The sequence below is a fragment of the Carcharodon carcharias genome, chromosome 10, assembly GCF_017639515.1.
Source record: "Carcharodon carcharias isolate sCarCar2 chromosome 10, sCarCar2.pri, whole genome shotgun sequence".
Taxonomy (NCBI): domain Eukaryota; kingdom Metazoa; phylum Chordata; class Chondrichthyes; order Lamniformes; family Lamnidae; genus Carcharodon; species Carcharodon carcharias.
In genome coordinates, this window is record NC_054476.1 from 113213143 (window position 1) to 113237526 (window position 24384).

The 24384-nt window shown below is 41.1% G+C and overlaps 1 protein-coding gene across 1 annotated transcript in view; it reads right to left on the minus strand.

Annotated features, from left to right (window-relative positions):
* Positions 1–2953: 2953 nt before the first annotated feature.
* Positions 2954–24384, minus strand: part of ube2g1a (ubiquitin-conjugating enzyme E2G 1a (UBC7 homolog, yeast)) — an 89710-nt gene continuing 68279 nt past the window's right edge. The window contains exons 3-6 of the mRNA XM_041197681.1: positions 14625–14722; positions 10818–10996; positions 7651–7769; positions 2954–3904 (exon numbers count right to left, since the gene is read on the minus strand). Of these exons, the coding sequence (XP_041053615.1) occupies positions 7683–7769; positions 10818–10996; positions 14625–14722 (364 nt within the window). The 3' untranslated portion in view covers positions 2954–3904; positions 7651–7682. The remainder of the gene's footprint in view (positions 3905–7650; positions 7770–10817; positions 10997–14624; positions 14723–24384) is intronic.

A 24384-nucleotide genomic window follows, 5' to 3' on the forward strand; every position in this document is an offset into this window, starting at 1 on the left:
CCATCCAACTTGCAAGCTTTTGGGCCCTGTCTACTATTGTTTGACTATATGCAGCAGATAGAGCTTAAAAGAAAGGACTTAATTCCACACAGAAGAACAAATTCATCCATCTGCAGTTTTAAATCACCTTGACACAAAGCAGAAAACTACTGGATTCATCCTGAAGCCAGCTGAGTCAAACCATGGATTGCATCCTCTTACTATTTTTTAAAAATCGACTAATTTGGCCAACCTATCTTTCCCCACTCTAATCTGTACATGTGCACGTGAGTGGAAGTCAGTGCATATATTATTATGCTTAGATCAATTTTAAGTATAATAAAAGGTAACCTCTTTCTTTGTTAAACTCAAAACTCATCCGATTGGTACTTTTATGATCACAGTGCGTAAACAGTTAAGTACTCACTGAATTGGCAAGTATAACCTTCTCAAACAAAAAGCCTGTTGCGGTCAAATGAGGAGGGGGAGAAAGAGGGGAGCCATTCAACCCCTCCTCACCTGATTGTTACAATATACTGACAACACCCAGTTCTACCTCACCTCCACTGTTTCTAAAACATCGAACTGCTTATCCGACAACAGTAATGGACAAGAAGTTTCCTCCAACTAAATACTGGGGAGGCAGAAGGCACTGTCTTCGTTCCCCATCAGAAAGTTCACTCCCTTGCCAATAATCGGTTCCTCTCCCTAGTCCTTGATGCTCAGATTGTTTGCAATTTTGCTGCTAAATTTGACCAAGATGAGCTTCTTACCAATCTGCACTACAGGCTGCCTGTCACATCCATAGCATTGCGCAACTCCACCCTTGTCACAGCTTACCTGCTGCTGAAAACTTCATACATGCTTCAAAAGCATTTCTGGCCAATACCTTCTGCAAACTTGAAATCATCCAAAACTCTGCTTTCTATGTCCCAAGTCATACCAAGTTCTGCTTACCCATCTCCTCTGTGTTTACTGACCTACATCGTATACCGGTCAGCAATGCTTCCATCTGAAGCTTCTTATCCTTGTTTTCAAATTCCTCTATGCCCTCGCCTCTCTATATAGGAACAGAAAGCCAGAAATCCTCCAGTCTTGCCCGCTCCCCCCCCCGCCCCCCCCCCACCTCCCAATACGTGACTCAGTGACAAATTTTGTTTGATAATATTTGTAAAGCACCTTGGGGTGCTAATTGTTGTTGATGTGCTGAAAAAGTTTACACCACTGCATCTAAGTGAAATAACTATTTGTTGACTGTGCCTGGGGTGGCTGATTACGTTGTCCGGCATTGCTGTACATCCATGTTAAAATGTGGCACAAAATTGTCCAACAATATTAACAAAAAAATGCTTTTGTGGATTCTAGAATTGACTAAAGTTACAATCTTAGTGAACTTCTAACAAAGAAAGTAAATATCAGCAGTAAATTTTGCAGTAAAGGTTTTTAATATACACCTTCCACAGGCATAGTTGTACTTAATGCATAATGGCTGACAACATAGGAATGGCATATTCTTGGCTCAGATAGGAGGTCTTGATGTCTCAGATCACTTGACACATGCACTTTTATTTCATTAGATACAATATTATTCACCGGTCCTTAGAACTACTTCAAAGTGGCTCAATAGCATCGGAAACTGCAGGCCTGATTAGTCTCTATTGTCAGCATTGAGCTAAACTCATCTTGGAGCTTCAAATCTAGATCTTTAACAGCCACGAGTTGCACAGATACAGAACCCAGAAAAATCAGACCATTCAGTGCATTGAGTTTGTATTAGTTCATTAGCAAGGACATCTATCTCACCACCTTAATTTTTGGTTTCTTCTTCATATTCCTCAATATTCTTTTCTTAAACACCTGTGTATTTTGTATCTATGGTTTTTAATTCCATATTCTCAGCATGAAGCTTTCTTGGATACAATTTTAAACTAGTTTAGCTCAAATTATCAGGTTTATATCCCTTAGTGTAGATCCCCCAGAGTTGAACAGTTAACCTCAATACCCTGCCATTATTTTGCATATCTTGAAAATCAGTTCAACTCTTAGTATCCAAGGGATAAAACTGAAGGTTACCAAAAGTGCCATTTCATGCCTTGAAGTTTAATCTTTGCTTTGATAATACTTTGCACCTTAATGAGTTATGTATATAGAGCCCTAAAATTCTTTTGATCTTTTCAACCTTGCATTTTATTTAGATTATACTCATCTGCCCTTATATTACCTCTCCTTTACCTCAAGATACATTTGCCATTTTCTGCTAATACAGAATGGGTTTTTGCTTTTCTTTTTGCATAACTCCACCTCCATGTTATCTTTATGTAGATCAAAAAGCTGCAGCTCCAGCATTCATCCTCGGGGGCACTATAGTCACTGACTATCAATTCAGAGTCTCTTAACCCAACACTGCCTCCTACATCCCAGTTTTCTATCCAGCCATGCCACAAATGGGAGAATAAAGTCAGTTTAAAAGTCCAATAAATCCTTTGCATTTTTCCACCAGTTCCGGGAGTTTCAAAGGATATTGGATTCAAAGTTATGGTGCATTCTGATCTCAAGACTAACAGCCTAGTGCAGCTCCAATCAAAACTGCACTAGATCCCAAAAAAGGTCTCATCATGAAGATTAGAATTAAGCAATGCACTGAAGAGATGCAGGACTCACTAGTGAATTGCAAGAATTAACCTCTCCCCTTTCCTTCCCCAGCCTATTCTGGCCATTGCACAAAGCCCGAAGAAAAACGGGTTTAAAAATTAGTATTCATGAGATCTCCTCAGTTTCAAGATTGCGTTTAAGTGCACTGTAAGTCGAACCTACAAAATACAATGGTGAAGTTCTTATACTAAAGTATAGCTGTTTGCATAGAATTCGATCGGTTTTCATCCCTATTTTGTGTAGGAGTTCAAATTTCAACAATTTTCACATGAAACAAAAAAAGTTAATTGAGAGGCTTTACACAATTGAAACTGACAACTTATACTGGAAAACAATTATATTTTGGAAGAACTTTCACTACAGGTGACAGAATTCCAAAAATCAAATTACATGAAAATATACATCACCATTTGTCTTTGTACATCAGGCAGAAAATCTGCAGTATAGCTAGAAAGAAAAACACACACACAAACAGCATTTTAATATCAAAATTCCTCAAACTCCCATTTAGAAGGGCAAAAGCCTACACCTAAACACCACGAAGCCTACTTCAGACACTCCCCACAAAGTCAAGCTCGGAAAACATTTGCTTCATCAATTGGGCAGTGAAGACTAATGAGGTCACCTTGGCTAATTTCAAATTCAGGTATAAACTTTACCCCCTTTCTGTAGAACCAAAAGTATCTGCATATTAAATTTGAACATCTGCAAAGTAGTAGTATTTACGCCCAAAATATTTTAGGCCACCAAATGTTAACGCAGCATCAAAATATCTGGAAAAAAACATTCTCACTATGGAATCCATCTTAAAGATTAATAAATGCTACTTTTAGTTTTACAGTGCAAGATACCTTTTACAAGACTTTTTTTTAATAGTAAACTTAAGAAAATTGAATGCACAAAGCCCCCTTGCTAAAATCTTTCAGAATTTACACGATTCTCTAACTATAAGCAAGCTTTAATTTGGTACAATGCATATTGTGGGTGTCTAAGTACAGTATATAGAATATCCAGATAATGTTGTGCTATGTACAGGTCTTTACAATTCTTCCTGAAGATCAAAGCAGTTCACAGGAATCCTGATGCATCATTTTGTTTCCCCCCTCCCCAAGTTGGCACGATAGGCTTTACTCCACAATGAGGATGGCATAATTCACTCAACTCCATAATGCCAATCCAGGATTACCAACTTGTTACCAGTTTGAAGAGGTCCAACAATTGGTGGGTTGAGTGCAGAAAGTCAACAGTGCCATGTTGGTTCTTAATTGGAGACCTGCAACTCAGAAATTTCCCATTAGTTATTGCGACAGTTTAATCCAAACACTTAAAACCACCTCCAACACCTTTTGTGCATGCCATGGTGCAAAAAAAAAAAAAAGCCCCTTCCTAATTACATCAGACGCAACCTAACACAAGCCACATCTCTCTCCAAGAGATCTTCAGAAGAATTTATATCATGGCTCTCCTTATTCAGGTACTTTTATTAGTGAAGAACAAATGTGCTGGAGAAATAGAAGCCATGGAAATCTACTCCCCCAGTGCAAAAAAGCCTAAAATCAATTAGTTGGATTTCAAACATTGTAACTGATGCATTATGTGATCCAACAGTACACAATTTTTGACTCCAAAGAATCCAAGTGGCTCCAAATTTCCTGAATTTCATATTGACTGCAAGACAGAAATAAAAAAGGGTACAGCATTTATTGTTGGGAACTTCAATGGGGCAACTTCTGACTTCCATACCCTTAAAAACAAATGTGGCACTTAGCAACCCCTCCCTGATGGAAGATATCCAGCTTTCATTTACATGTTTTATTCAAGTTGTTCAACTGGCGATCAGGATTAGATCTCATCAACTCCAAATGTTACTCTTCCACCCCTCTCCTCCTGATCAACTAAGCAGCCTTCAATGTTTAACAGCTGCATGCTGATCACTTGAAGCAACAAATTATATTTTACTTTCCTGTTCCCAGTACTTTGAAAAAAAAAAAAAAAATTATTGCCCAGTACTTTGAAAAAAAATTACAAGGGAGAAATGTGAACATACTGGTTGGTGGGATTTAATAGGAATTAATGTAACCCCTTGAAGAAAATGCATGCTTTGGAAAAGATTTTACATTTATCTAAAGTTCTATTATCTAGGTTTTGGTGGTGTGTAGGGTGGAAGTAGGGAAGAAAAACCACTAATCAACAACATTTAAGGTTTTTCAGTAACATATACATGCATACATCAAACATTGTACTGGAGGAAGCATTGCTGAACAAACAAGTCAGTGCAGAAAATGTGTTAAAAAGCAATTTGGGTTTGAACATTAGTTCATGAACTATATGCCTTTAACAGAACATCTTTGGATCGTCTCCCATACATTCAATGCCCAATGTCTCCTAGTTAAGTTACTCTAAAGTATTAAAGGAGATAGCATCCAGATAATGGTAGCATATAGATCACGTTACTAGGCTAGTAATCCAAAGACACAAGTTCAAATTCCACCATGGTAGCTGGGGAATTTAAATTCAATTACATTTGGAATTAAAAAGTTATCATCAGTTTTGGTGGCCATGAAACTAGTCAGTTGGTTCACTAGTATCTTTTTAGGGAATCTGCCATCCTTACCTGGTTTAGCCTTTGTGGTTCCAAACCCACAACAATGCAGTTTACTCAACAAAAACAGAAATACCTGGAAAAACTCAGCAGGTCTGGCAGCATCGGCAGAGAAGAGCAAAGTTCACGTTTCGAGTCCTCATGACCCTTCAACAGAACTAAGTAGAAGTAGGAAAGGGGTGAAATATAAGCTGGTTTGGCAGCGGGGCGGGGGGGGGGGGGGGGGGGGGGGGGGCGGAGAGAGAAGGTTGGGTGGTTGTTGGGACATGCAAGCAGTGATAGGGGGGGATAACCAAAAGATGTCACAGACAAAAGAACAAAGAGGTGTTGAAGGTGGTGATATTATCTAAAAGAACGTGCTAATTAAGAGTGGAGAGCAGGATAAGCAAGGTAGCTATAGTGGGGGTGGGGTGAAATAAACCTATATAAATTATTGGAAAAAACAAAAGGGAGGGGGGAAGAAATGGAAAGGGGTTGGGGCTGGAGGAGGGAGTTCAAGATCTAAAGTTGTTGAACTCCCTCCTCCATCCCCACCCCCTTTCCGTTTCTTCCCCATCCCTTTTGTTTTTTCCCAATAATTTATATAGAATTTTCTTTTCCCACCCATTTCCATTATTTTTAAATGTATTTCCATCCATGGTTTATTTCACCCCCACTAGAGCTACCTTGCTTGTCCTGCTCTCTACTATTAATTAGCACATTCTTTTAGATAATATCACCATCTTCAACACCTCTTTGTTCTTTTGTCTGTGACATCTTTTTGTTATCTCCTCCTATTACTGCTTGCTTGTCCCAACAACCACCCCTTCTTTCTCCCCCCCACCCCCTCAAACCAGGTTATATTTCACCCCTTTCCTATTTCCACTTAGTTCTGTTGAAGGGTCATGAGGACTCGAAACATGAACTTTGCTCTTCTCTGCCGATGCTGCCAGACCTGCTGAGTTTTTCCAGGTATTTCTGTTTTTGATTCTATTCAAGAAAGGCAGTTCACCACCACCTTCTCAAGGGCACTTAGGGATGGGCAATGAATACTGGCCTTGCCAACAACACCCACATCCTGTGAATGAATGAATGAATGAATGAATGAATGAATGAAAGAAAAAGAAAGAAAATCTAAAAAAAACTATTGGTGGAAACTTTAGGGATGTTGCAGTCTCAGAACATGTGCAAATTACTTTGATTAATCCACAGGACTGCAAACTGTGGGAGAGTTAAAGGTGCCTTTTAATCACTTGCACTCAACATCCAGGCAGTACATAGGTTAGGTTTTCAGGATACACAATGGATTTAAAAAAGGTAACCATTACTTTAATGGTTCTTGCCTTACATTAGCAATTATTGTAACCTAAACAGTGAAACATTAATCAAAGATTTTTTACTTTGGAAGACAAAAACTTACTGACTATACTATTCACATTCAACAGGGATTAAGAAAAATAGTTAATCCAATAAGGGCCAGGAGTACATTTAGACCAAATATGCTGCCTTGGCTAGCAAGGCCAGAATTTCTTTCAAACTCTCCTCCCTTCCAAAAAAAGTCTCAATAGTGCACATTTTCACATGCTGAGATTACACAAGATTTCAGTCAAGAATAAATGGAAATGTGAAATTTTCAATGTGCACACTGCCTGCAAGAAATAACCAGCAGTGCAACTGTATTAACTATCCTTCCAAATCTGGGCTTTAACTAAAAGAACATTGGGTTGCATCACACTAAAATATTAATAGGTGCAAACATTGGGAATAATACATAAATGTACCTTACAGTATCAATGTAATGGCTTAAGTGCTTTTTTAAAAAATATATAGCATATCGATACCAGCCAGAATGCTATAAAGTTCAGAGAAACAGTGAAATGAACTTGGTGCTTAATGGAGATAGATATATACACAGCATTTCAGTTGGCCTATAGTCTGCAAAAAAGCACTTTTAAAGCTAAGTATAACTTTCCAACTACAGCACAAACTTCTGAAACTGGACTATGTTTCAATCCATGCTAAACCTGACTACTGTCTCATCCTGAAAGTTAATGTTGACTAGTAGTTAAGTGCATTGATATGATTAAATGCAATGATGCACATGTACACTCATACCAGAGAACGGTACTTTGATAATCTTTTGTATTGGCTTTAACAAGGTTATCTGTTTCATTACCCTTCAACATACTTGCTGTATAATATAGTTAGAAGGATTGTAACTAAGGTCAGTGAGATAGAGCTGTAATTCTATCTCTGAATGTTGTGGCTTATAAAATCGTTAGAGTAAACTAAAGCGATTTACAATATCAGGTTTGCAACTGCTTAACTGCTGTTTTAACTCCTCAGTCACTCAACATGACACAAACGAGCCTGCTGATGGCAGAAAGATCCCAATTAGTCAATATTGTGCCAGATTGACAGTTCTCGATTTTGCTTACCCAGAAAGTGAAGCTTCCTGGTGAATGAAGTATCACTCGAATGCAGTCTCTTGACTTTTTCTTACACAGCGTGCAACTTTCCTTTTGAATTCACCATTACGGTCTTCCCTCCATTCTTTCTACAAATTGCAAGTCAGAACAAAGTAATGAACAATTCAACAAATGAGCATCTGTCCCCAAAATTAAAGCTGGTGAACTGCAAGATGATGAATGCAAATTGCAAAGCAAAGTACCTTCAACATTGGAACTTCTTTCCTATTGAAGAACTTCTATTTGCATAACACATTTCCAAATGTCCAAAAACACTTTAAACAGTATTTCATTTTAGCAGTAACTACAGCCAGTGTAGCAAAACAATTAGTATATAACAAAGCCCCACAAACTGCAGTGAAATGAATGATCAGATCATTTCAAGTGTTAGTTGAGAGAAACATAGGCCAGAACATGGGGACTGTTAATTCTTGCAATTGGCAAATACAAAGGATCGCCTGGCATTGAGGCAGAACAAACCTTTGAGCATCTCATCAGAAAGTCAATCTTTCTGACTGTACTGCGGGAGTGCTGCACTAATCAGCTTGGATTATACGCTCAAGTCACCAAGTGGGGCTTAAACTTTGACTCAAATCGGTAGATGCTACCACTGAGCCAAAGTGGATGCTTCATACAAAACTGAGCTGCAATATTACACAGCAGCCCGCCTCCAAAAATCAACTCCGGGGTGGCATAAGTAAGCCAAAGGTCTCCAAATTGATGGTGCAAGAACAAAGATATTTAACCTTAAATGGAACAAAATGACCATTTTTTTTTTAAATTAAAAAGCATCAAAATTTCATGTTACAAAACAAGTACAAAATTTTCCATAATTATTCTTTTGACTAAAGATTCAATGAAACTACAACAAATACCAACTGTTAGGTTGGGAGGGCAGGGAATGAAGAATTTTAAACATTAATTTTAAGGAATTTAAGTCTTAAGCTGACTCTAGAACACCAGATGAATTGGAGTTAAAGCTGTAGGCCAGCTGGGGGGTGATCTCACAATGCAAGTTAAAAGAAATGGACAGTGGATAGACTGGAAATTTAGAATACAAATCTGGGGCCAGAATGTGCAAGTGTTTTATCATGAGATACCTGGAAAGCAAGATGCAGATGTTTTGGGGGAGCGGCGGCAGTGGTGGCGGCATAGGGGCGCGGTCACTGGAAATTCAACAAAACCATAATGGCTTGTATGTTAAATTTCCACATTAGTCTGAAACTACCCCAATCCAATTAAGAATGCCTTGTTCTGCTAAACAATCATGCTGAGCTAAAAGGGCGAAATGGGGCAGGGGTGGCCAGAGAGAGAAATTACAACTACAGATTCATGGCTGGCAATAGTGGTGGGAGTAAATCAGTTAAAAGCTGGTAATATCAGAAGCTATCAGGTTGCCATTAAAAAAAATTAGCTTATTCACCAAAGTCCTTTAGGGAAGGATATCTGTTGTTAGCTGGTCTGAAACTTAAGAGCCACAGTGACGTGGCAGGCTCTTAACTACCTTCTCAAATGGTCTAGCAAGCCATTGTTGTACCAAACCACTAAGATTGCAGCATTTCAAGAAAGTAATTCACCACCACATTCAAAGGGAGTTAGGGATGGGCAATAAATACTGGCCTTGCCAGTGAATGCCCTTTTCCCACATGAGTAAGAAACAAAATAAGACACCATTGGTGTAAAATTCAACGATAACCTCTAGAGTAGCTGTGGTCTGATAGTGTTGAACTTCCCAGACATCATTCATGAACTTGGTCACACAGGACTGTGTAGAAAAATTAGTGATGTTGCAGCATATTGCCTAAGAGATCCCCCAACGTCATTTAGGGAATATTGGGAGGGTAACTAAAGCAGGTATTCCTAGGTACAAGGGAATGGAGGAACACAATTTTACCTATTTGAAATGACAAAACAGCTGATTCCTGTTCCTATGTTACGTGGTGGCAGGTTTTCATATAGCAAGACCCCACAATAGCAGGCAAAATGACCATTTAACTATTTAAAAAAAATACTGCTATTTATCAAAGGTGACATGTTGACTAGACCTCTGGCCTTTGAATAGTGCTATATAATTATTAACAACCACCTGAGACCTCAATTAAAGGATGCCACTTTTAAAACTTCTAAATATCTTTGAAATACTCAAATACTCATGATCAGAAAAATATATTATATAAAAATATCATAAAAATCATTAAGTAGTAATGCTGCTAAATTACATTCAAACAAACATTAGTCCACCTAGGTGCACTAATATGCAAAGCAGTTACCAATTGAGCAGCTCACTTCATCCCCCTTATTTTTGATTTCAGATTTAAGCTGCTTTTGGTTGATTTGCTATGGGATTTGAGAATTTAGTTGGTTTAATTTGACGTCTAAACAGGCTCTATAATTAGCAGTCTTGGTTTTGCTGCTACTTATAGTTGAAGCCAGTGTTAGTAAGTATACTAAGGTAAAAACAGAGATAAAACTCTTGTCTCGAAACGTCAACTCTTTTCTTCTCCGCCGATGCTGCCAGACCTGCTGAGTTTTTCCAGGTAATTCTGTTTTTGTTTTAGTAAGTATACTGTTAGTCTCAGATTCATTCTTTAGTCTGAAAAGGTTTACAAATAATTTTTAAAATTTTTTTAAAAATTCATTCATGGGATGTGGGCTTCGCTGGCTAGCCCGCCCAGCATTTATTGCCACCCCTAATTGCCCTTGAGAAGGTCGTGGTGAGCTGCCTTCTTGAACCGCTGCAGTCCATGTGGTGTAAGTACACCCATAGTGCTGTTAGGGAGGGAGTTCCAGGATTTTGACCCAGCAACAGAGAAGGAACGGTGATATATTTCCAAGTCAGAATGGTGTATGGCTAGGACAGGAATTTCCAGATGGGGTGTTCCCATGTGCCTGATGCCCTTGTCCTTCTAGATGGTAGCGGTCATGGATTTGGAAGGTGTTGTCTAAGGAGCCTTGGTGAGTTCCTGAAAGGCTTCTTGTAGATGGTACACACTGCTGCCACTGTGCGTTAGTAGTGGACGGAGTGAATGTTTGTAGATGGGGTTACTAGAACAATAACTAAATTGCTTCTCGTGACCAAATTCCCCAATGTTTTGACGTTGGAGCCAAAGTTCTGACTTCAAACAAAAAGCTCTTACCGCTGCATCTACATTGGCGGGCGAGTCTCCATTTGGATCTGCCAACATTGAAATCACACTAATAAGAATAGTCTCTACAGTGTGGATTGGCAGCCAGCGTTCTTCAGGCTTTTCATATCCATATTTGTCTTCCCCAGGCTCGTGAAGGATAGAGATGCACACCTCACCATTCTTATCAACTGTAACAGAACAAAGTCACTTTCTTAACTCAAGTTCACTGTTGCCAATTAGATTGGATAACAAAAAATTCTTTACAGTGTTCAAATTAGTCAATACTTATTCAGCACTTTATGTTGCATCACAATCACCCAATAAACCATTAAAATCTCAACAATGCATCTTCCCATTAAACAATTATAGGAGTAAAGCACCATCTATTGAGGAATCAAAGCAGAGACAAATAGCATTATGAAAATATAATCCTTACAGCCAAGTCAGATTATAGTATAGCACTCAAGTCTTGCTTCACGAACAGCTGCAAAGATACTGCTGTACAGATTGAAATGTACATACAAAGCAATTACAACTGAAGGTGAAGTGATAAGATTTTATTAAGAAAATAAGAAACATGATCTAACATTTCCATACCAGGTAAGAACACTGAATCTCAGTGTACAATTGACTCCTCTAGAAAACAATGAACCAATCTGCATGTCAACAGCACTCCCCGGTCACCCAAAGTCAGTTTGAAAAGCTCAGGTTTGTACAACTTGAATTTTTATGTTATAGGCTAGAGCCAGAGACCTAAAAAGAGATATCTTCAATTTCCAGATGAAGACTTTGACAAGTGTTGCACATGCTGGTGAACAGTTAGAACAAGCATTCAGTATTGTAAATATTGCAGCAATCTCCCCTACCTGGCCACTGAATTAGTAATACATCAATATAGAACTCAATTGCAGAGAAATTGAAGCTTACAAAATCCCACTCTTGCAGTGACAATGAGACCACTGTAAAGAACAAATATGCAAATTGTATTAAACATGGTCACAGAAGTATAGGAAAACCTAGAACAGGTCTTCCCAAGCTTTTTGGGCTCTTCTCCAGGAAGAACTGCTCTGAAGACCAATCAAGTAGCCAGCTGCATCATCCTACCAGGTTCACTGTGACCAACCAAGAAACAAGTGGTAGGTGGGGGACGGTATGGCAGGAGGAAAAAAAGAGGGGATGTAGTGGTCAGGAAACAAAAACACAGGCATGCAAAACCAAAGACCACTGAGACAAGCACTGTGCTCTACTCCATAAATTGCTTAAATGGCTTTGCTAATGTGAAATGCAGTATTTAACACTGGCCAACTTATTTGGGTGTGCTAGTGCACCACAATACAAATCCCCTTGTTTCTTCTGTCCTGGTGCTCAATCTCAACATGGCTACAAAAAATGGACAGATTACTTTTAAAAGCCATCAGATTTCATGAGGCTCCTGTGGTACCCACTATGCATCAGCCTACTCTACTATATTCCCAACCCAGATTCAAGAGACAGGACAGCCAAATGCAACATTTGTGCAAACCAATTGAAGGTTATGGCTACTAACATCAGTGCCTTCTTCTGTTACCGCATATCTTAACAAGGGCACCCTTGGAAACAGTCCCATTAGTGCTTAGTTAACCAAGGAGTGGAGGAGCATTTCTAAACAGATGGAATACAAGATTAGTTACAATAAATCAATCTGAACTGTGGTGCTGTATGGTGAAGCAGACATCACATCCCAATATTGGAAGACGGTAGCCCAGCATCGAGCTCGTTACTGTAAAGAATAGCATGTGACAGATTTAGAATGTAGAATCAGTAGTCATTGGCTTGGGAAAGTGATTGTGGCAAAATTGATCATAATAGGTCAATACCCAAGATAACTGGCTAGCTTGGCACCAGAAAATAACTTTTTTTTTAAATGAGTTCAAAGTTGATCATTGATGGAGAAGGCCATACAACAGTGGAACGGTTTAAAAGAAACAAAGATCTAAAAATGCCAACCTGAATTTTTGACATGGATAATAAACAAATGCAAACAAAGGCAACTTCAATTATTCCGCCTGAATGCCTGGCTCTATTGTCCTAAGAAATATGCTGTGCCTATAATGTCTGACGGGTATCAATAGTGAAGTAGATGTGTCTTTACTCCCTATCAATAAACTATTGGGTTTCATCAATCTAGGAACAGGGTTGGGGCTCCCAGGGAGAGTGGGGTGGTAAAGAAGGGAAGAGAAGGAGCGAAGGGGGGGCGGAAAAGCAATATGTTAGTGCTTGGGGTGAGCTAATAGGGCAGTCTATGATCAGTGTTGACCTGCTCTGTTTATTCAGTTAGTTTTCTTGTTTCCATTTCTATCTGCCTTACTACCTCAGCTTTTCACACATCTTTTGCCTGTAAATGTCTCAGTTCAATTATTTTACCTCCTACTGGCTCATGCTAAATCTAATCAACCCTTTAACTATCTCGTTTTCCATTTAAACATTTTACAAGTCATGTTATTTTCTCTTGTACATCCATGTACATTTCACCTGTTGTCTGATTGACCCAATTGTTTCTACTTCAGGCAGAGTAAGTGTACAGCACTACTCATCGCCAACAATGGAAATCTTTTCCAGAGGACCAAGTAGAAAGTTGTTATCTTTGCTTCAATGGCGGTGAAATGTCCAGCTTCAACTCATAAGCTGCTAAATATATTGAGAATGCAAACCAGCCTTTACCATTTTAAGACTGTGTTTCTCTCAGAACCCCACAAGACAAAAACATTTAAGTTAAGGACTTAAAACATAAGACCAACTCTTTATATTCCACCTCCTAAGAATTAGAAAATGGCAGTTTGAGAGGGTGAGAGTCTCCCTAGCACTAACTTCAAGATCAGATAGCTCAAAGCTTGAGGCTGTATCTCCACCTGGGCCTGGTTTGGGTTTATCTGCCCAGGCTCTCTTCCTTTGTGGTTGCTGGAATGATGGACAGGTACAACAAACATGGACAGTAGCACTTCATTACATTCCCTTTGGGTATAAAACCAATTCTGACAGCCATGAGCACAAAATCTCCAGCCAGTGATCAGCTGCAAAAAACCATGAAGCTGAGCTGTGTTCCCTGCTAGACCAAGTGAGCCACGATTCTATAAAAAAAGTGAAGCACAATGCACTCGAAAGGAACCAAAACCACAACGGCCTAGACAAAGAGATGCAAAAATTGCAGGGAAGTTAACAAATAAAGCTGGTCACTAAAAAAAAATGCACCATTTAATCTCTCCTGGCTTCCACTCTATTCAGACCTTTTCTTCCTTCCTGCCACCTCCCCTCCCCCAATTTTCCTACCACTACTTGCTTAAAACCAGTTACATTAAAACTTGTTTCAGTCCTGACGAAAGGTTAACCTGAAACGTTACCTTCCTTTCCGTGCAGATATTGCCTGACTTGCTGAATATTTCCAGCATTTTCTATTTCAGAATTTCCATATCTGCAGAATTTTCCTCATGTGTAAGGGACAAATGATGTGCATATACCAAGAGATGTATGTAAGGGGTTGTATGTTTTACTTCCATTTCTGCTCATTTAATTCTTGGAAACCAGAGAAAAACGTGCAGGTTGGAGTGCTTTTCATTCATTAAACAGTAGTATGCAGGGCATAATTCACCTGATATACTCAACACACCCTCTATGTGCCAACCTCACCACACAAAAAGTACTAAAATTACAGGAGATTTACATTAGCAGATTTTGCTAAAATGCAAGGTTGTGCTAACCCCTCATTATCCTCCCGTTTCATTCCCACCAATGCCCCAATCTATGGTCAAGCATTGTAAACAATGACAACTTTATTCTCACCATTTGGGTGCCAGATTTCTGTGATGAATTTCATTTTTGGCGGCCTGAGGGGATAGTCTTTGGGGAAGGTAAGATGAGCTTTGAACACACCGCCTTCACTGTGAATAAAGATACAACAGTTACTTTCCATAGCAAACAACAGTCATATTTACTTCATAGAAAATATATCAAACTGGCAAATCTGAAATTAAGCAGTGCTGAGGGGTAACAGGTCAAACCCATTAACAAAACTATTTGCACAAGTCTAAACATAAACCAAGGGTTGAGTTTTGTATTTGTGCAACAGAAGAGGACCTTCACTTCCACACTTCAGAAAGACCCTGATACTGATCTGTAGTAGCCAAACCAGGCCACTTTGCTTGCCTGGAAACAAGGTTGAGACCCCCGTTGAACACTTGCAGTGGTTTGGAGATATTCCATACAAATTTTCTCCATTTAGGCACATATAGAAGAAACATAGAAAAGATCCATGAGCAAAATATACAAGCAGCTGAATCAACAGCAAAACATGGGCACATTGTTGGCTAGCCTGTGGTTAGAACAGCACCCAGTTGTGGATGTTAAATTTATAAAGCATGTCAAACTCTTTCCATGAGTATAGAAGAATTTTAGATATCAAGATCAAGAGGCTATAGTTATGAGACAAGACTAATGAAACCTTCTCTTTTCTAGTGGTAAAAGTGACATGGGTTCAAAGTGCGTTGAGAGAGAAGGTAGTAAAAAAAGAGAAAACGGCTTTCACTAGCCAGTCAGAAACTAGAGGAAAAGAATTGACAGTCAACTGTGGCTTAGTGGTAGCATTCTTACCTCAAGAATATTGCTGGTTCAACTCAGACTGCAGTTAGGACTACATAATCTAAGCTGACACTAATACAGTAGTGAGGGTGTGCTTGCACTGTTGAAGGTGCTATCTTTTGCATAAGGTGCTGAACTGATTTGCCACAGCAGGATGGAAAGATACCACAGCACTATTTTAAGAGGAAAGTTTTCCCAGTGTCGATCCAATGTTTGTTCCTCAACCAACAGATGGAGTTCCAAAGAAAATATTGGACTTGAAACATTAATCATTTCTTTCTCTCCCCACAGATGCTGTCAGACATGCTGGGTTTTTCCAGCACTTTGTGAAATAAAAGCAAACAGATTGCTTGGTCACCATCTCATAGAACCATAGAAAAATTACAGCACAGAAGGAGGCCATTCAGCCCATCTTGTCCATGCCAGCCCGAGAACACTCAGGTGCCCTTTCTAATCCTACCTTCCTGCTTCCCGGCCCATAGTCCTGCAGCTTACAGCACTTATAGTGCAGATCCAGGTACTTTTTAAAAAGAGTTTAGAGTTTCTGCCTCTACCACCAACTTGGACAGCGAATTCCAGACACCCACTACCCTCTGCGTTAAAAAAATTCTTCCTCATGTCACCCCTATGCCTTCTGCCACTTATCTTGAATCTACGTCCCCTGGTTCTAGAATTCTCCATCAAGGGAAACAATTTTATCCTGTCCACTCTATCTATTCCCCTTTTAATTTTGTACACCTCAATCAAGTCACCTCTCAGCCTTCTTTGTTCTAAGGAAAAGAACCCCAACCTATCCAATCTCTCCTCGTAGATACACTTTTCTAACCCTGGCAAAATTCACAGAATCACAGTGCAGAAAAGGCCCTTTGGCCCATTGAGTTTGCACCAACACTTGAGAAACACCTGACCTACCTAAAGCCATTTACCAGCACTTGGCCCACAGCCTTGAATGTTATGATGTGCCAAGTGCTCATCCAGGTACTTTTTAAAGGATGTGAGGCAACCCGCCTCCACCACCTTCCCAGGCAGCGCATTCCAGACCGTCACCTCTGGGTAAAAAAGTTTTTCCTCACATCCCCCCTAAACCTCCTGCTCCTCACCTTGAACTTATGCCCCCTTGTGACTGACCCTTCAACTAAGGGGAACAGCTGCTCCCTATCCACCCTGTCCATGACCCTCAATCTTGTACACCTCGATCATGTCTCCCCTCAGTCTTTTCTGCTCCAACGAAAACAACCCAAGTCTATCCAACCTCTCTTCATAACTTAAATGTTTCATCCCAGGCAACATCCTGGTGAATCTCGTCTGCACCCCCTCCAGTGCAATCACATCCTTCCTATAATGTGGCGACCAGAGCTGCACACAGTACTCCAGCTGTGGCCTCACCAAGGTTCTATACAACTCCAACATGACCTCCTTACTTTTGTAATCTGTGCCTCAATTGATAAAGGCAAGTGTCCCATATGCCTTTTTCATCACCCTACTAACATGCCCCTCCACGTTCAGAGATCTATGGACACACACGCCAAGGCCCCTTTGTTCCTCAGAACTTCCTAATGCCATGCCGTTCATTGAATACTTCCTTGTCAAATTACTCCTTTCAAAGTATATCAACTCACACTTTTCAGGGTTAAATTCCACCTGCCCCTTATCTGCCCATTTGGCCATCCCGTCTATATCTTCCTGTAGCCCAAGACACTCAGCCTCACTGTTAACCACCCAGCCAATCTTTGTGTCATCCACAAACTTACTAATCCTACCCTCCAACATAGTCACCTATGTCATTTATATAAATGACGAATAATAGGGACCGAGCACAGATCCCTGTGGTACACCACTGGACACTGGCTTCCAGTCACTAAAGCATCCTTCTGTCATCACCCTCTGCCTCCGACAAGCCAATTTTGAATCCACCTTATCAAATTACCCTGTATCTCATGTGTCTTTACGTTCTTTATAAGTCTCCCATGTGGGACCTTGTCAAAGGCTTGTTACATTCTTGTAAACTTCCTCTGCACTCTCCCCAGAGCTATTATGTCCTTCCTGTAATGTGGTGACCAGAACTGCGCACAATACTCCAGTTGTGGCCTCACCAGTGTTTTATACAATTCCAACATTATATCCTTACTTTTATATTCTATACCTCTGCCAATGAAGGACAGCATTCCATATGCTTTCTTTACAACCTTGTCTACTTGACCTGCTGCCTTCAGGGACCTGTGTACTTGTACGCCAGGATCTCTCACTTCATCTACCCCTCTTTAGTATATTCCTGTTTATTGTGTAATCCCGTAACTGTTTGACCTCACAGTTCTCTATGTTAAAATCCATCTGCCATTTTACCACCCACTCCACCAACCCATCTATATCATTTTGGAGATTATGGCTACCCTCTACATTATCCACTACTTGGCCAATCTTTGTGTCATCAGCAAATTTCCCAATCGTGACACCCGCGTTCACGTCCAAATCGTTAATATATAACACAAACAGCAAGGGTCCCAACACCAAGCCCTGTGGAACACCACTGAGACAACTTTCCATTCGCAAGGACATACATCCCCCATTACCCTTTGTTTCCTGTTACAAAGCCAACCTTTTATCCAGTTTGCCACATTACCCTGAATCCCATGGGCTTTTACTTTCCTGACCAATCTGCCATGTGGGACATTGTCAAATGCCTTGCTAAAATCCATGTACACAACATCCACTGCACTACCTTCATCAACCCTTCTTGTCACTTCCTCAAAGAATTCAATCAAATTTGTGAGGCAAGACCTTCCTTTAACAAATCCATGCTGACCATCTCTGATTGGTCTATGCCTTTCCACATGACAGTTAATCCTATCTCTCAGGATTGATTCTACTAACTTGCTCACCACCAATGTAAGACTAACTGGCCTATAATTGTTTGGCATTTCCTTTGATCCCTTTTTAAACAATGGAACTACATTTGCATTTCTCCAGTCCTCTGTATCTCCCCTGTACCTAGTGAAGATTGGAAAATCATCCTCAGAGCATCTGCTATCTCCTCCCTGACTTCCTTCAGCAGCCTCAGAAACAATCCATCTGGCCCCGGTGGCTTATCAACTTTCAAAGATTTCAACCCTCTCTCTTTATGACTATCCTGTCCAATATCTCGCAGTGTTCCTCCTGGACTACTATATCTACATCCTCCCTTTCCTTTGTAAACATGGAGACAAAATATTCATTCAAAACCCTTCCCACAGCCTCTGCATCTACACATAAGTTTCTATCTTCATCTCTGATAGGTCCAACTTTTTCCTTAACTAACCTTTTAGCATTAATGTATTGGTAAAACATCTTTGGGTTATCTTTAACTTTACTTGCTAATCTTTTTTCATGCCCTCTCTTTGATTTCCTTATTTCCTTTTTTACTTCATCCCTGCACTTCCTATATGTGTCTAGGCTATCTGCAATGCTTAGTTCTTTGTGCCTATCGTACGCTTTCTTTTTCTGTTTGATCTTCCCCTGTATTCCTCTAGACAACCAGGGCGCCTAGATTTGGCAGTACCACTCTTATTTTTGTAGGGGATCTGTCTACTTTGTACAATTTAGATCTCGCTTTTTAGTGCTTCCCACTGGTTTTCCACTGTTTTATCCTCCAGCAGTGCTGTCCAGTCCACCTCAGCCAAGTCCCTTCTCATTTCTGCAAAATTTGCCTTTCCCCAGTTCAAGAATTTTATTCCTGCTTTATCTCTGTCCTTTTCCATGCTAATGCTAAATCTAACTGAGTTGTGATCACTGTCTCCAATATGGTCGCCAACTGTCACTTCACCCACTTGCCCTTCTTTATTTCCCCAAGACTAGGTCTAGAGTTGCATCTCCTCTCGTTGGGTTTGTCACTAATTGGTTGAAAAAATTTTCCTGTACACACTGCATGAATCTTTCTCCCTCAGTGCCTCTTATATTGTTTGAATCACAGTTGATATTAGGATTGTTGAAATCTCCTACTATTATTGCCCTCTTGTTCTTACAAGCAGAAATTTGCCTACATATTTGCTCTATCTCCCTTTCACTTTTTGGGGGTCTGTAGTATACTCCCAGTAGTGTGACTGCCCCTTTTTTTATTTATAAGCTCAATCCATAAAGCCTTGTTTGTTGATCTATTTAGTATATCATCCCTTCTCACAACTGGAATTGATTCTTTAACCATTAGTGCTAGCTCCCCCTCCTTTTTTATAATCTCCTACTTTATCGTGTCTGAAGACTCTATAACCAGGAATATTAAGCTGCCAGTTTTATCCCTCCTTTAGCTAGGTCTCCGTTATAGCAATGACATCCTGCTGCCATGTGTCTACCTGTGCCCTTAACTCATCTACCTTGTTTGTAATACTCCTTGCATCGAAGTATAAGCAGTTTAACCCCTTCAATTTCCCTTGCTGGACACTTTGTAAACTTTGCTTCTCCTGTAACTCCATGTCTATCACAACGTCCCTAGCTAATGTTCTACCTTTTTCTGATCTGAATCTGACCTATCTGATCCTACTCCAGGGATCCCATCCCCCGCCACACTAGTTTAAATACTCCCCAACAGAACTAGCAAAAGCCCGCGCAAGGACACTGATCCCAGCTCTGCAGCCCGTCGGTTTGTACAGGTCCCCAGAACCGGTCCCAGTGCCTCAAGAATCTCAATCCCTCCTGGCTACACCATCTCTCCAACCACATGTTCATTTGGTCTATCCTCTTATTCCTGCTCTCACTAGCACATGGAACTGGGAGTAATCCTGAGATTACTACATTTGAGGTCCTGCATTTTAATTTGACTCCTAACTTCCTGTACTGATCTTGCAGGCCCTCATCCCTTAGTTTACCTATGTTGTTGGTACCAAAGTGCACCACGACCACTGGCTTTTTACGTTCCCTCCCCAGAATGTCCTGCAGCCACTCCGTGACGTCCTGGACCTTGGCACCAGGGAGGTAACATACCATCCTTGATTCATGTTTGCAGTCACAGAAGCGTCTGTCTGTGCCTCTAACTATTGAATCCCCTATCACTATAGCCCTGCCACTTATTTTCCTCCCACTCCTGAGCAGCAGAGCCACCAACGGTGCCATAAACTTAGCTGTTGCTGCTTTCCCCCGAGAGGCCCCTCCCCCCAACAATATCCAAAACGGTATATCTGTTAGAGAGGGGGATGACCACAGGGGACTCCTGCACTACCTTCCCGAGTCTTTTACTGTTCCTGATGGTCACCCATTCCCTTTCTGCCTGTGTAATCTTCACCTGTGGTGTGACCACCTCGCTAAACGTGCTATCCACGACTTGCTCAGCATTGCAGATGCACCACAATGAGTCCACTCCAGCTCCAAAATTTGGTTAGCTATAAGCTGCATTTGGACACACCTACCCACACATGGTCACCAAGGACGCTGGAAGCGTCCCTCATTTCCCACCTCCTGCAGGAGGAGCATACCACGGGTCTGAGTTCTCCTGCCAAGACGTCCCTTTTGATTAAGCTAGTTACTCCCTTAAAAAATACGCTACCTCACAGCCTTATTTATATTAGCTAGGAACCTTGTTTCTTGACTAATTATACTTGTACGGTACTACTCTATACTTTCTTTTTAAGTTCCTACCTCAGTATTAAGCAATAAATTACTTTAATAGATTGAGAAAAAAAAAGTCACCAGGATTTACTCACCAATCAGCTGCTTTTTAAAAAAAATCCACTTTCAGAAGAGCGTCCCTCACAGGTCTGGCGCACTCCTGAAGGTACTGCCTCTGCCTCTCTTTTTGGTTTGAGGAGGAGGAAGGGATGGAAACACCACAACAATCTAATGTTTGGGGCTATTCCATTCTTTGACAGTGGGTCCTCCTCGATCCCCTTGAGTTGCGGTGACTGTGCTGACTTCTCCCAGAATGCTTCTCAGTCTCTTCTCACTACCACCTGCTGTTGGATGCTCTTCCTCCTGTTGAGGGAAAGGGTCCTTTTCCTCGAGCCCCTTCTGAGTTGCAGTGACTGCGCTGACTTCTCCCAGAATGCTTCTCAGTCACTTCTTACTACCACCCTCTATTGGATTGTTGTGCATAAGCCAAATGCTGCATTTCCTATAGGAGTAGCCACACTTCAAAAGGCATTTCACTGGCAGCAAGCAAGGAAAGGTTCAGCAATTTGAGACTATGCTATTGGAGTTTAGAAAAGTGAGAGGTGATCTTCTTGAAACAAGCTTCTGAAGAGGCTTAACAGGGTAAATGCTGAGAGGATGTTTGCCATCATAGGGGAATCTAGAACCGGGGACACAATTGTAGAATAAAAAGGTCTCCCATTTAATAATTGAGACAAGGAATTATTTTAGAGGGACGTTAATCTTTGGAATTCTCTATCCCAGGGGGTCACTGAACATATTCAAAGCTGAGTTAGACTGGCTTTTGATCTACAAGGGAGCCAAGGAAAATGGGAAGTGGACAGGAAAGTGGAGTGAGGCTACCATCAGATCCACCATAATCTTATTGAATGGTGGGGCTGGCTCGAAGGCCCAAATGGCCTACTCTTGCTCCAATTTCTTATTATTGGTTGAAATAAGGACAAAAACATAAGTGAGATGTCCAATTGGTAAAAGACACTTAATACACATATCTACTGGGAGAAGGATCTTGGAGCTTGAGTCACAGCGAACACCAATTTTTAAGTCATCTAGGTGTCTCACTTTTGGTAAATTACCTTTTTTTTAATGCTTTCACAGGATATAGGTGTCACTAGCTAGGTTAACATTTATTGCCCATCCCCAACTGCCCTGAGAAGGTGATGATTAACCACTGAAGCCCATCTGGTGGTGATCATCAGTGGTTCCTCGGAATAAAGGACGACGTCCGTCAGGCTTGGTGAGTCTTCAGATGACCGAGAAGCCCAATTTTGGATCCACATGTTCTTCCGCAATGGGAAGCTGTTGTGCATGGGAATGGAAATCGCAGTCCTGGTTTTCTTCTCCTTTCTCTGCCCCTGCCATTCCACCTCACTGTCGAGTCGCTCAGCCTTGAAGTGGCTTGAAGATGGACCAGGTGGTGCCATGTGAGTGATCAGCAGCATTCTCCCCCCAGTCAGTGGTGTTAATGCCTCCATGCTTTACAGCAACTTTGGGCATATCCTTATACCATTTCCTAGGCCCCCCTTTGAGCGCCAGCCAATGGAGAGCTGAGAAGAGAACCTGCCGAGGGGGGCCGTTTTTGGGCATCCAGGCGCAATGGCCCGTCCATCAGAGTTGGTTCCACAGGAGCAGGGCTTCAATGCTGGTAGATGCAGCTCATGGTCGGCGCTTGCGTTAGTCCGGCCATCCTCCCATTTGATCCCCAGGATGCGATGCACCTCTGATGAAAGGTCTCAAGGATCTTAATGTGGCGTTGGTAGACAGTCCATATTTTGCTGCAGTAGAGGATGGTCAACACAATGGCCGTGTAAACCACAGCCTTTGTTGACTTGCAAAGGTCCCTGCTGTCAAAGACACGTTGGCACAGCTTGAAGGAGGCAGCGTCAGGACAGTTGACTCAGTGTTGGACTTCCTCATTGATGCTAGTCCCTTGGGAGAAGTGGCTGCCGAGTTAAGGGAAGTGCTGCACGTGCTCCAGAGCCACCCCATCTACATGGATGACGCAGCGGATGCTCAACTAGCCCAGAGAAGGTTGGTGAAGGACCTCCGTCTTGGTGATGTTTAAGAACAGGCCATGCCTCTTATCTGAGGTGATGAAGAGGTCAAGCGTCCTTTGCATGCCCTGTACAGAGTGAGCCATCATGCAGCAGTCATCCGCAAACTAAGGTCATGGATTCTCTATGAGTCTATTAGCATAGAAGGCTATGGGCCAAGTGCTGGAAAATGAGCTTTAGAGTAGATAGGGGCTTGATGAACCGGCACAGACATGATGGGCCAAAGGGCCTCTTTCCATGCTGTCAAACTCTGACTCCATGATGCCCATGGTGGTTAGTTTTGTTTTGCCCGGAAACAACCAAGGTTAAGAGCTTCCCATCCAGACGATATTGAATGCTGACACCAAGTGGTAGGTAATCTCAGATGTGGTGGTGTAGGTTCATCCACAGCACTGTCAGGAAGGAAACCTTTGCCAAATTGTGCGCACACTATTTTGCTCATCATTTACAAATGTCATCATGGAGATTCTAAGTGCCTGGACTAACTGGAAGTGGTCTTTCAGAAATAAAAATCATGTTTTACAGTTCATATACAAATTGCCTGAATGTACCTCCAACATCACATTGCATGTCTTGTCTGGAACTGGAGTAGGCCAGTTAGCCATCAAGTCTATTCTGCCATTTAACGAGATCATTTCTGATCTGTGAGCCAAATCCATGTACTTGCCTTTGTCCCATATTCCTTAATATCTCTAGCTAACAAAATACAGTTTTAAAATTAACAATACATCAATTACCATATGTGGAAGAGATTTTCAACTGCCTATGATCTTCTGGCTCTAATTTTAGATTAATTTTTGCTATTTAGTCCAAGACTCCTCAACTGGGAAACTGTTCCCATAATATCTTAAATACTTCAATCAAATCAGCCCCTGACCATCTAAATTCTAAGGAACACAACAATCTCTCCTCGTAGCTTCACCCTTGGAGTCCAAATATTATTCCAAGTCTATACTACACTCCCTCTAAGGCCAATAGACCCCACCTAAATTGTGGTGGCCAGAAATGCCTGCAGTACACCAGCTGTGGTCTAACCTGGGCTTTGTATAGCTGAAGCAGGACTTCTATCCCATTATATTCTAGTCCTCCAAAAGCCAGCATTCCATTAGCCTTTGATAACGTTCTGATCTTGTTAATGACTTTGTAATGATCTGAGTAGCTGGACCCCAACACACATATTCAATAAGTCTCATTGGGCCTCCGCTGTTCCTCCCTCTTAACCTCTTCCATGTACCAGTTCTGTCCTTTTTAGATCCAAAGTGGATCACCTCACAATTGCCTACATTGAAATCTATTTGACA